Source organism: Sceloporus occidentalis, unplaced genomic scaffold, assembly GCF_023333645.1.
Source record: "Sceloporus occidentalis isolate IW3139 unplaced genomic scaffold, rSceOcc1.0.p SCAF_1, whole genome shotgun sequence".
Lineage (NCBI taxonomy): Eukaryota > Metazoa > Chordata > Lepidosauria > Squamata > Phrynosomatidae > Sceloporus > Sceloporus occidentalis.
In genome coordinates, this window is record NW_028316981.1 from 10539614 (window position 1) to 10553582 (window position 13969).

Here is a 13969-nt window from a genome sequence, read left to right on the forward strand (position 1 = left end):
CCAGTTTTTAATCATAAATGGAATTTATCAAAAATCATACATAATTAGAAATGACATATGCAAGCTTTTGGTCAAGGGTGAAGCTTGTGAAGTATCTGGAGTTCTGCCTCACAAAGAAACCTCAGCCCATTGAAACATCTCTCCCAAAACTACCATTCTCACAATTCCCTAGGACACAACTATATCAGTTAAAATCATACTGCTATAACTGTGTAGTGTGCAAAGCCTCCTGTACAATTGCTGGGATTCCTGGAATTTGGAAGAGAATGATGATGATGATGATGATGATGATGATGATGATGATGATGATGTATTTTCAATTCCTGGGATTTGGATATTATTATTATTATTATTATTATTATTATTATTATTATTATTATTGGAACTTTGATGCTACAACAAACTCCAAATCCCAGGATTCTATAGGATCAGGGTGACCGGAAACATCTTTTTCCAGGACTTGACCTACATTTCAGCTTTCTGTCCAGGAGGAAATTCCCAAACGCCCTCCATTTTGAGCCTGACTAAGAAGCCTGAGTTTACATCTCCATGAGTGTTTTTTAGCTTTTATTGGGTCATGGTCAGAGCGTTCACTGCTGCAGCTCCTCAACTGTGGAACAGCCTGCCAAAAGAGATTACTACCCTAGATTATATTAGTAAGAGTTTACTACCCTTGATGCCTTTAAAAAGGCACTCAAGACAGATCTGTTCTGGAGAGCATATCCATCCCATCATATATAAGGATTATCAGATGGACTTGACTATCACGGTATGACTGTTGGATGATTAGAGGATGACTTATTTTAGTGAACTAATAGTAATTTTAGTATTTTATTGATTGTATCTATGTACTGTAGTGTATTTTTATTGATGCAGTCCCGCCTCGATCTGCAGGGAGAGGTGGGAAATGTAAATAAACTATTTATTTTTATTATTGTTATTATTATGTCCTATCTCCCCCCTTGAACCTCCTCCTACAGCTGGCAGTGCCTTGTCCTCCATTGGGGTTATGATTAACAATGTGGTTATTAACTACTGCAGGATTATTCCTCATCCAGAGAGCTCTAGTGATGCTTTACACTCAACTACAAATCCCAGGATGCATTGCCCCAGAATGGAGGCCAAAGTGAAACCATAGCATTATAACTGGACAGTAGTGTGACTGGGGTCTTAGGTGAGTGACTGAGAGGGCCTCCTGATCCCTTTTATTGGTATTCCACTTGGATTGGCATTCCAAAGGTTCCTGGGGCAACGAGTTCTGCTTCCTAGAGAGGCAGGAAGTGGAAGGGACTCTTAATAAGCATTCCAAAGGTTCCTGGGGCAACGAGTCCTGCTTCCTAGAGAGGCAGGAAGTGGAAGGGACTCTTAATAAGCATTCCAAAGGTTCCTGGGGCAACGAGTCCTGCTTCCTAGAGAGGCAGGAAGTGGAAGGGACTGCTCATAGGCATTCCAAAGGTTCCTGCCCCGGAAGTATAAGGTGGCTTTAGTGGGCATGGAGCAAGAAGGCTAAGGTAGGAAATTTGGGTAGAAAGCGCTCATAAATGGTGGAGGGAAGAGGCTGCCTGGAGCTCAAAGCGAGGCATTTGGGGATGCTGGGCCCTATTTTAACCATAGGATTTAAGCCTGGCATAAACACTAACCCTTTTAGACCTGAACCAAGCCCCAGTCTCCCCTTTTGCATCAGCCAAAGTGCATCTGCACTGCAGAATTAATCCAGGCTGACACCACTTTAACTGCCCTGGTTCCAATGTGGTGGGATTTGTAGTCTTCCCAGACGTCTAGTCTTTAGAGGCTTGGTGCCACAGCAAACGACAGACCCCAGGATCCCATAGCAAGGCGCCATGACAGCTAAAGGGGCTTCAAACGGCTTTATTTCTGCAGCGTGGCAGCAGCCTGACTTCCATGGGTAGGTAACCAAATACTGGATTTGTTTGTTTGTTTATTTTGTCCCACATCCATGGAGCATAGAGCCATAGAGTTGGAAGAGACCACAAGCGCCATCCAGTCCAACCCCATCCTGCCATGCAGGAACTCCCAATCAAAGCATCCGACGAGAGATGGCCATCCAGCCACTCTTTAAAAACCTCCAAAGAAGGAGGCTCCATGGCACTCAGGGGCAGCCCATTCCGCTGTCAGACAGCTCTTACCGTCAGGACATTCTTCCTAATGTTGAGGCGGAATCTCTTTTTTGGTCGTTTGAATCCATTGCTCCAGGTCCTGTTCTCTGGAGCAGCAGAAAACAAGCTTGCTCCAGCCACAGTATGACACCCTTCCAAATATTGAAGCATGGCTGTCATGCCACTTTCTAACCTTCTCTTCCCCAGGCTCCCTAAGCCACTTCTCATAGCGCATGGTTTCCAGACCTTTCGTCAGCTCTGCTCTGGTGCCACAACCAACCACAGTTCCCAGAATTCCACAGCATGGAGCCATGGCAGTTAGAGTGGTGTCAAACAAGATTATTTTTGCCATGAGGGTGCAGCCTAAGTGGAGCGGCGAAAGGCAAGAGCTTAGTCTGTCCCAGGAGAACCTAAAAGAGCCGCTGTACACTTTCCATTGCGGTGCCTCTTCTGGCCTTTTTGAATGCATGGGTAGGGAAATGGTGGCTGCAGAAGCAGCTCTTTGGCACTTCTCCTCAAAGAAGCATTGACAGAATAGAAGGAGTTGGCTTTTGTTAGGTACTCTTGGGGTGGTCTAAGCTCTGGCCTTTCGCCACCTACTCAGAAAAGGGGATGGGTCCTTTTAGATGACTACCTTCACTCTTGCCTTTACATCCTTTTTGACAAGTGTGCATTTTCTTAGCCCCACCTGTGCCTGGTTGTTTCCCTTACACATCACACAGCCTCCATTTACTGTAGTTCTTTCCTCATCCATCCAGCTTTTAGGACCAACACAACCAGTTATGCCTGCAGGAATTTTGCAAATCCTTTGGCATCGTTTTCCTTTGCTTCATCCTTTACATCCTTAGTTACACACCCCTAAGTTTTACCCTTGATTTATCCATAGGTTGTATCAAGATCTACATGAGGCCATCGTAGACACAAATATATATGGATTACACTAGGTATCTTTGTCCAGTATGTGTTTATTCTTCTTGAATTTCTTTTGTAGTCTGAACAAGAGAAGCACTGTATCGAGAAAATGCAGAGCTGGGAGAAGAGACATAGGACCAATGTCTGTGGTCAAGTGGTAGCCCTGGCCGAAGACTTCCTCCTTAAGCACCAGGAGCCCGAGAGGAAGGATAAGAATGTAAGTGCTTGGTGTTCTGAGTTCTAGTCAGATGCCCAGGAAAGGAGAGAGCAGAGTTGTTTGTTCCTTACTAAAACAAAAAACAAAAACAGAGAACCCACCTTATACATTTGAGAAATAAAAGCAGCAATGCTGTAGCAATATGCAAAGGAATCCTGTAGCACCTTTGAGACTAAGGTCCAAAACACACTGCAGAAACAATCCAGTTTGAGACCGTTTTGACTGCTCTGGCTCAGTGCCAGGGAATCCTGGAAACTGTGGTTTCTTTTGGCACCAGCACTCTCTAACAGAGATGGCTAAATGTCTCACAAAACTGCAGTTCCAGAATTCCCTAGCATTGAACCAGGGCAGTTAAAGGCATCTCAAACTGGATTATTTCTGCAGTGTGTTTTGGACCTAACTGAGTGAAGGAAGTTGTGGCATAAGCATTCATAGACTTTGTCTCCTTGCTCAGATGCATCTGATGAATGCATCTGAGGAATGCTACAAGATCCCTTTGCATATTGATATTCCAGATTAACATGGCTATGTCTCTAAATGCTGTAGCAAGTAAATTGAATAGTGGGGGCGAGTAGACAGGTAGCCTAGATTTGTTGGTTTTTTTAAGGTAAGCCAGCATGGTGTAGTGGTTTGAATGTTGGACTATGACTCTGGAAAGCAGGATTCAAGTCCCCGCTCAGCCACGGAGACCCACTGGTGGCCTTGGGCAAGCCAGACATTCTCAGAAAAACCCATGATGGGTTTGTCTTAGTGTCACCATATGTTGGAAACAACTTAAAGACACACAACAACAACAAATAAAGCAGGGAACCCACCTTGCGAGGGGGTGCTGAAAAGTTCTCGACCTGACCCACTTCCAGAAAACAACATAATTACTATTACTGTAGGTTGGGAAACTGTTCTTTTGTTTTGTAAATTGCAGGATCGTAGCTCTAATTTCTGGATTTTTTCAGATCATTAATAGAACCATGTCAGCGAAAAGTGTGGAATTTTCAAGTACTGAACTCCGGGCCATCATGAAGTTCCTGTTCCTGCAGGAGAAAACTCCGAAGGAAATCCATGAGTGTATGATGCAAACATTGAGTGACAAATGCCCGTCATACTCAACTGTGAAGAAATGGTGTGCCAACTTTCAGCGGGGAGATTTTGAGACTGAAGATGCAGCAAGGTCTGGGAGACCTTCAACCGTGTCAACTCCAGAAATTGTTGAACGTGTTCATGACCTAATTTTGGCAGATCAGCGAATCTCAGCTAAAACAATTGCTGAGACACTAGAGATATCCCGGGAACGCATTGGTTTTATCATTCATGAGCAGTTGTCTATGCAAAAGCTGTTAGCCAAGTGGGTGCCGAAGTGTTTGAATGATGACCAGAAACGAAATCGAGTGGATACCTCCAAGCTGATTTTGCAGCATTTTGAGCAATCTAGTGATAACTTTTTGGAACAACTTGTCACTGTTGATGAAACATGGTTACATCACTATGGTCTGGAGACTAAGCAACAGTCCTTGCAGTGGCGGCACTCGGATTCTCCATGGCGGAAGAAATTCAAGACTCAAAGGTCAGCAGATAAGGTCATAGCCACAGTTTTTTGGGATAAGGAAGGTATTTTGATGACTGACTGTCTTCAGAAGAACCAAACAGTGAATGCAGAATACTATTCTAACTTGCTGTGCCAATTAAAGGAGACACTGAAAGGAAAACGGCAAGGGAAGCTGCAGAAAGGTATTCTCTTTTTGAAGGGCAGTGTACCTTCTTACAGGACTGGCAACATGAAGTCTGTTTTGAAGAATTTGGGGTTTGAGTGCATAGACCATCCACCCTACTCCCCAGATCTTGCTCCATCTGACTATTTCCTGTTTCCAAACCTTAAAAAAGGTTTGAAAGGAAGGAAATTTTTGAATGATTCGGAGGTGATAGCAGCAGCAGAGCAGTATTTCAGTGAGCAGACATCAGAATTTTTTTTGGAAGGGTTAAAAAATCTTGAGAAACGATGTGCCAAGTGTGTCGAACTTCAGGGTGAATATGTGGAATAGCATGTAAGTTTCATGGACCTTGGTTATTTCTTTCTTGGTCAGGCCAAGAACTTTTCAGCACCCTCTTGTAAATGGCCTTTCCATAATGGTTAGCTGAGCCAGTTTGCGCATATAGAAACCAACTTTAGGGACTTCTGTAATTAAATGCAGTTGGCCCTCTATATCCATAACTTTTTTAACCATGGACTCAAGCATCTATGGCTTGAAAAAATATTTTAAAATATATATAAATTCCAAATGCAAACATTGATCTTGCCATCTTATATAAAGCACACCATTTTACTATTCCATTGTATTTAATGGGACTTGAGCATCCATGGATTTTGGTATCCATGGGGGTTTCTGAAACAAAACTCCAGTGAATACCAAGCCCCACTGTATTTTTTTTCATGGAAGTCGAGCTATCAGTTGGTCTAGCTGAAAACAAGAGATTGCAGCACTACCACAACAGGAGCAGAGCAAGTGTTGCCTTGAAGGCAAACATAGGGCTTGCATGGCTGCAAAAACTGCTGGAAGATGTTGAAATGGATGAACCAAAGCCAGTCTTATTTAATAAAGACTACCAGAGTTGCATTCAGTTGTCTAAGACTGAAGGGACAGAGCCAAGAATGACCCAAAGCATCACTATGTGTGAGATAGTCAAGATCAGGGGCTTGTGAAGCTGAGTTACTGTTCTATCAAAGAGATGGTGATAGACCTGCTGACTGAGCCACTACCCAGAAATTGGGTCCATACATTACAAGATGTGGTGGGAACCGTGGGATTGATGTGAAGACGCACAGATGAAGAACAGTGCATGAGCTGCTGAGAAGGGGTATTGGGAGAAACAGTCACATCTATACTTGTCCTGGCTGCTCTCTTATCCATTAAGGATGAGATGGCTTAGATATAGAGGGATTAGGAACTTCATCTTCCTTTCCTGAGTGTTTTTGCTTCCTCTGTCAGCCACCTGTTCCAAAAGGTAATGGGCAGTTAACATTGTCTGGTTCAGTCAGGAGTTAGTTAAGTGACTGCCCTCAGTTGTAAAAGGAAAAGATCCCGCCAAGACTGAACCCCCCCCCCCACTCCTCTTCCCGTCTGATGAGAAAGGACATGCCATGCCATGCCTCGCTCTCATCTATTTCTCTTTTAGATTAGAATTAAAAGATATAGCCATGTTAGTCTTGATTATTTTGTCTTGAATATTTTGACTGAATATTCCAGTAAATATTGGGGAATGGGATTTGGGATTTTGGTAAAACATTCCTGGGATATATCTTCGAGGTTTGTTGACAACACTGTTCTCAGGAGAGCTTTTGCTGGGGGCAGGCTTACAGCTCCTCTCAAGCCATTGGCCCAGCAGACCCAGGGGCAGGAGCTTTTTGCAGGGCAAGCAGCAGAGTAGAGCCGGGAGGGCAGAGAGAGAGCAGGGAGCAAGAGAGGGCAGGGATTGGCCCATTAAGGTAAGGGGACGGGGGCTTCACTGGGTTGGGGGGGGAAGAGAGAAGTCCTCCGTGCTTTTTGGAGGGCGGCCTGGGTTGGGACTTGAGCCTTTGGTTTGGGTGAGTGTTGGGGGGGGGGGCGGGAAGGAGGAGGAGTGTGGTAGAGTGGTTAAAATTCAGAATTTTATTTATCCTTATTATAGCACTGAAATATTGAGAGCGAAGGTTGTTATTCAAGTCATGACAAATTCTCTGTTTAGGAATGTAAACAATTGGAAATGGCTCCTGATTTATAATTCTAACCCAAATAAAAGGAAGTACTGCAAAGACAGTTTGTGGACAGAGAAACAAAACATATAGATAAAAGATTGATGGGTGAGTTCCCTGACACGAGGGATAGTGACATATTATGGTGGATAGATTTAAATTGGAATTTTTACTATGCTCAAGAGTTGGGAAATTATAGTACTAAGAGCAGAGGTTGCCAGGATGATGGAATTCAGGTCATGTCAAATTCTCTGCTGTGGAATGTTAACGATTTGGAAATGGCTCCTAACTTATAATTCCAACCCAAATAAAATGAAGTACTGCAAGAGACAGTTTAGGTACAGTGAAACAAAACATATAGATAAAAGATTGATGGATGCCTAACCCATGAGGGGTAGAGGCATATGTTAGGACATTCAGTGAATATACAGGGGTGTAAATGTTTAATTCAATGCAACCAATGACACTGTGATATAAAAACTTGGTTCATTTTAGAATTGTGGTCCCAGAATCTGGAATATGCATTTCCTCTAGGAACAATGCTGCAGCTAAATAAACTGTTTCCTTTTCAGAGATGACTCCTGGGTCTCTCTAAGGAAAAGAAATCCACATTTGACATGACCTGAATAACAACCTTTGCTCTCAATATTTCAGTACTATAATTTCCCAATTCCTGAGCATAGTAAAATTCCAATTTAAATCTACCCACCACAGGATGAGGCCTCCACATTTTTGGCTAGGTGGGCAGACCTAGCCATGGCCCAGTGGACTGGTCACTGTGCAAGAGGTGCGTTTGGGCAAAATCTGTGTGTGTGGTGGCTGTGGTGTGTGTGTGTGTGTGTGTCGGTGTTGTTGCATGCCTTCAAGTTGTTTGGGACATATGTCATAGAATCATAGAGTTGGAAGAAACCACAAGGGCCATCCAGTCCAACCTCCTTCTGCCATGCAGGAACCTTCAATCAAAGCATCCCCAACAGATGACCATCCAGCCTCTGCTTAATGACCTCCAGGGAAGTAGACTCCATCACTCTCCAAGGGAGTTTGTTCCACTGTCGAACAGCCCTTACTGTCAGGTAGTTCTTCCTAATGTTGAGGTGGAATCTTTTTTCCTGGAGCTTGCAACCATTGCTCCGGGTCCTGTTCTCTGGAGCAGCAGAAAACAAGCTTGCTCCCTCCTCAATATAACATCCCTTCAAATATTTAAACAGGGCTATCATATCACCTCTTAACCTTCTCTTCTCCAGGCTATGTCATCCCTCAGGTGACCCTATCATGGGAGTTTTCTTGACAAGATATTTTTTTTTGCCCTCTCCTTTCTGTGAGGCTGAGAGAGTGTGACATGGCCAAGTAACCCAGTGGGTTGAAATGGCCAACCAGGATTCGAACCCTGGTAAGTAAAATATTTTGAACAAAGGAAACTACAAATCACATTTTCATTGGTTACATTGAGTTAAACATTTACACCCCTATATATTCATTGAATGTCCTAACATATGCTTCTATCTCATGTGAGTTAGCCATCAATCTTTTTGTCTATGTTTTGTTTCACTGTCCTCAAACTGTTTATGCAGTACTTCCTTTTATTTGGGCTAGCAATGTAAAACCTGGAGCCATTCAGAGTTGTTTACATTCCTAAACAGAACATATGACATGACCTGAAATAACAACTTTTGCTCTATCTAGTACATTTCACATTTTTAGCACTATAATCTTCAGCTCCTGAGGATAGGTAAAATTCTGTATTTTAACCACTCTGCCACGTAGCAGCCAAGAAGTAGGGAAGGGGAGCCAGCGCAATGGAGCTTCGCTCCCATGGGTGACCTCCAGGCGGAAGTGAAGCGAGGGCCCTGGTGGTGGGGAGACCCCTCCCTGGGCAACGGGGGTCAAGACGCTGAGGAGGAGGAGGAGGAGGTGGAGAAGACCAAAGGCTCTAAAACCAGAACCTGACAGGGCTCTGCTGCAAAACACCCAGCAGAAAGAATGGGAGAACCACAGTGACTATCAGGGGCCAGGGGGAAGCAGCAACAGCAGCTACCGATTCTACTGCTACTTGGACCTCTGCCTTCCAAGTGCCCTCTAAAAAGCAGAGCCCTCCTTCCAGTGCCATCTGGCCACGGAGGGAGAGATGCCCAGCTCCATCAGGCCTGGCCTGGACTAAGAAGCCGAGCCCTCCCTCCCGTCCATCTGCCTTGGTCCATGCTTCAGAGGAAGAGAAGAAGTGCTGGACCTGATCCTCTTCCCCACTGCCATTCCTTTTGTGCCGTGTCTTTTTTAGATTGTAAACTGGAGGGCAGGGAACAGTCTAATTAATAATAATAATAATAAGCCTGAGTAACAGCACCACCAGGGAGAGGTCACCTGGTACATAGCGTCTCTACCCTGCAACCTCTGGACCCCCCAGTGCATGCTGCAGCTCTTGGCATACTTCAGGGTAAGGTGCCAAGGGGGCAGGGGGAGCATCCCAGCCCAAGGGTTAAGCCTTAACCATTAAGGTGACTATTGTGCTTTTGTGCCTTCAAGCCATTGCCATTTTCTGAGGCTGAGAGAGTGTGACTCACCCGAGGATTCGAACCTTGGCAGCAACGTAGCCAAAGGGGGATGGGTGGGTGTCCCGTGGGGTCTGGACCCCCCTTTTGTTAATTAATGTTTAAAATAATATCAACCTAATCTAATCACAAAATATATGTTTTCCCCAGTGGATCTAGTTATCATGAAAAACATTAAAAGTAAATCATGTATAGATTTATGGTTTAAGATTTATTACAGATGATGTTTACCCACCCCCAAAATGGTGGCACTTAGTCTGGACACCCCCCCTTCCCAGAATCTTGGCTACATCCCTGCTCCTGGTCTCCAGAGTGCTAGTCCAGTGATCAAGCCACTACACCATAGTTGGTTGCCTGCCCTCAGAGTATGCTGCTGTTGTTGTGTGTGCCAATGTTGCACTCTGGGTGTTTTGGAGTTCATTTCCCAGAAGCCTCAGCCAACTTGGTCTCAGTCTGGGTTCTGGGAGTCTAAGGCCAGAGTTTGGGAACCACTGTTTGTATGCCTTAAAATAGTTTAGCTGGCCCTATCGTGGGATTTTCTTGGCAAGGTTTGTTCAGAGGAGGTTTTGCTATTGCTTTCTTCTGAGGCTGAGAGAGTGTGACTTGCCCAAGGTCACCCAGTGCAGGAAGTTAAGGCCTAGCTGGGGCCCGGGGGACTGGTTGCTGCCCTTGCCATACAAGAGGTGTTTGGTGGGGGGGATCGGGGGGGGGGGGAGATGTGTATGGTGTGTGTGTCTAACTTGGGGGGATGTTCTGGACTTATGGCAACCCTATGTTGATCCTATCATGGGGGTTTTCTTGGCAAAATTTCTTCAGAAGGGCTGCCATTGCCTTTCCATGAGGCCGAGAGAGTGTGACTCCCAATTATAATTAAAAGTCTGATCATATTGACAGGGCAGAAATCTACACAATTCCTGTCAAGGGGGTAAGGGAGGAAGAAAAAAAGAAGGAAGCAAAGAAATGAAGAAAGAAGGAAGGGAGGGAGGGAGGAAAGAAGGAAGCAAGGAAAGAGAAGGAAGGAAAGAAACAAGGAAGCAAAGAAGTGAAGAAAGAAAAGAAAGAAAGAATGGAGGAAAAGAAGAAAGGGAGGGAGGCTAGAAAGAAAGAAGCAAAGAAATGAAGGAAAGAAAGAATGAAGAGAGGGATGAAAGAAAGAGGCAAGGAAAGAAAGAAAAGGAGCGAGGTGCTTTGATTCTGTGTTCCTGCATGGCAGGGAGTTAGACTAGATGGCCCTTGTGGCCTCTTCCAACTCTGTGATTCTGTGATCAGGTTGTTTCTATCCAAGATTGTGTTTTATTAATAAGTCTTCCTCCTGTTGAGATTTCTAAATGTACTTTTCTGTCTTTTTTGGTTCATTCAAGTTCACCATCCTAAGATGGCCGCCTCTGCTGTGACTGGAGTAATGGTTCTAGTAGGTCTTTCATTCCAATAATAATCTCGGAATATCTATCCCCTCTAACATTTTATACCCATAAAGAATAACGTGCTTGCTGTAATGTGCTAGTATTAATCCTTCACATTATTACAAAATGAACCCAATGGCGTAAATTAAGTCCTCAGAGTGAACCCATTGAATCAGTTGAATTTACCTAAATGCTAACTTACTAAATTAGCTCAGGGAAGAAAAGACTTTAAGGTGACATGAGAACCATGTTTAAATATTGGAAGGAATGTCATACTGAGGATGCAGCAAGCTTGTTTTCTGCTGCTCCAGAGACTAGGACCCAGACATTATTCATAATCCATACCTAGTGTTTTGTGCCAACAGAACATAGCAGAGAGTGTTGGAATTCACTCTAGGGCACCCAGGTTGCACATAATAATAATAATAATAATAATAATAATAATAATAATAATGGAACATCAAAAATATAATCAAAAACTGATGATAAAACACAACACTATAAAATGCTAACATATACTAATATACTAAAAATAAGCTCATCATGAAACATGATTGATAAATTCAGATATATTGCTACTGAATGTGGATGTTTTGCATTTATGGTTGATAGGTTAACTTTTTCTTTTGAATACTGGGCTGCAGCTCCCAGCATTCTTCGCCGTTGTCTATGCTGACCATCTTTACAGCCCATCAGCACTTGATAGGCCACCTATTCCCCACCAGTTATAACTGTTACTATATCTTGTGGTAGCAAATTCCACAAAGAATTCATTGACTAGAGCAGGAATGGGCAAAGTACACAAGAAAGGGCAAAATAATCCTCCAGACTGGGTCAAACAAAATGTTTACACACTAAGGAGCCCTGGTGGCACAGTGTTTAAATGCCTGTACTGCAACGTTGTAAATTCGATCCTAAAGGAGGGCTCCAACATCCATTCAGCCTTCCATCCTTTGGTAGGCTGGCAAAATGAGAACCCAGCTTGTTGGGGACAACTGGATAACACATTGTAAACCATTTAGGGGTGCTAGTTCACTGATAAGCAGTGCAAAATTTGTCTAATCTCTTACAGGGGGTTGAAACCCTCGGGAGTGTTAGAGGCATTTCTACTATATTTTGAGCTCACCCTGGGCCAATTTATACTCCAAAGGAGTTTGATTTTATTTTTTTTTGGTGGTTGTGGCAAGGGCTGTAGTCCTCCAAGCTCTCTTTGGGAGGCCTTAATGCAGCTTCTTTCCCTTCCACAGTTATTCTCCCTTGCCCTAAATAATTGTTTTCTTTTGCTTGTTGTTACTGCCCCCTTTGATTTGGGATTTTGGCTCATCCTACAGTTTTCTGTTTTTCCAGACAATGACCAGCTGGAAGTAGAGGACAAGGAAAAGGAGGTAGCAGCAACAATTCCACTGGAAACACCTGCATGTGTAAATGGCAGCAGAATATCCTTGAAAGAAGTCATAGGAAAGTTTTTTCAGATTCCTGAAGAGAAAGAAGTAGCCGAAAGTGTCAAGAGGGCAAACTTTGTGATGGAGAAACCGTTCAAATGCTCTGACTGCGGGAAACACTTTGCCGCCAGCACTCACCTGATCAATCACAAACGGGTCCACACAGGGGAGAAGCCATATACATGTTTAAGCTGCGGAAAGAGCTTTACAGAGAAAGGCAACCTCCTCAAACACCACAGAATCCACACTGGTGAGAAACCATACAAATGCTCCGATTGCGGGAAAGCCTTTGGTATCAGCTCGCAGCTTATCAGTCACAAAAGAGTCCACACTGGTGAAAAGCCGTATGAGTGTTCGGATTGTGGGAAAGGTTTTTGCACGAGCTCTCAGCTTGTGTGTCACAACAGGGTTCACACAGGAGAGAAACCATACGAGTGCTCTGAGTGCGGGAAAACATTCAGTCAGAGATCTTATCTCGTTGGACATGAAAGGACCCACACTGGAGAAAAACCGTTTAAGTGCTCACAGTGTGGGAAGTGGTTCTCGCACCGCTCCGACTGTCTGAGGCATGAGAAAATCCACACGGGTGAGAAGCCTCACAAGTGCCCTGACTGTGGTAAAGGCTTCAGTCAGAAAGGATCCCTCATCACCCACCAGAGGATCCACACTGGGGAGAAGCCATTTGAATGCTCTGAGTGTGGGAAGAGCTTCAATGACCGAAGTTACTTCATTACACACCGGAGAACTCATACAGGCGAAAAGCCATACAAATGCACAGACTGTGGGAAAAGCTTCAGTCGAACCTCCCACTTGACTGCACACAGAAAAACACACACAGGAGAAAAATAGGCTGGAGCAAATATAGGTTGAATTTTACTTTTCTGGAATTCTGAAATATTCCAAAATTGTCCACATGGGTGGCTGAGATAGTGACACCTTTGCTTGCTGATGGTTCAGTGTAAACACTTTGTTTCATGAACAACAGTATTGAAAATATTGTGTATAAAATTACGTTTAGGCTATGTGTGTAAGGTGTATACGAAACATAAATGAATTTTGCATTTCAACTAGTGTCCCAGCTCAAAGATATCTCGTTATGTATATGCACATATTCCAAAATCCGAAAAACTCTGAAATCCGAAACACTTTTGGTCTCAAGCATTTTGGATAAGGAAGACTCGGCCTTTATGTGGGGAATATGAAGTTGGAAAAAACTCCATGCAAGAGTGTAAAACATGAGCATGCTTGGGACAGAGAAGCATCCATGGAAACTAAAACGATGTGAAAGGTCTCACCAGCTTTTCCTATCCAACACCTTTCAGAAATGTTGGACTACAACTCCCATCACTTTGGCCACAGTCTGGGTTGATGAGAATTGTAGTCTAACTAATCATGCTGGAGGACCTACAAATGCCTAGAGAAGTGTTTTCTCTAGGAACTTCTAGGTTCTCCAGCACAACTCTATGGCCAACCTATGGCAGAGTTGCGCTGGAGGACCTAGAGATTCCTAGAGAGAACATATTAAAACCACAAATAATCAAATCCGCAAAACTCAAAGCAGCAAATGTGGAGGGCCAACTGTACAAGAACATGCAAAATCCACAAACA

General features: G+C 43.8%; 1 protein-coding gene across 3 annotated transcripts; it reads left to right on the forward strand.

Annotated features, from left to right (window-relative positions):
- The first annotated feature begins 386 nt into the window (after positions 1 to 386).
- Positions 387 to 13438, forward strand: LOC149320697 (uncharacterized). Of its 3 annotated transcripts, none has more exons than XM_089504337.1 (4): positions 387 to 769; positions 3109 to 3246; positions 4200 to 4971; positions 12267 to 13438. In XM_089504337.1, the coding sequence occupies exons 1-4, from the start codon at positions 578 to 580 to the stop codon at positions 13208 to 13210; spliced, it is 2046 nt and encodes a 681-aa protein (XP_089360463.1). In that variant the 5' UTR covers positions 387 to 577; the 3' UTR covers positions 13211 to 13438. The 3 variants fall into 3 exon arrangements, with proteins under 3 accessions (XP_089360463.1, XP_089360468.1, XP_089360474.1); XM_089504342.1 differs by lacking the exon at positions 387 to 769 and adding an exon at positions 1399 to 1906; XM_089504348.1 differs by lacking the exon at positions 387 to 769 and adding an exon at positions 1399 to 1511.
- Positions 13439 to 13969: the final 531 nt, after the last annotated feature.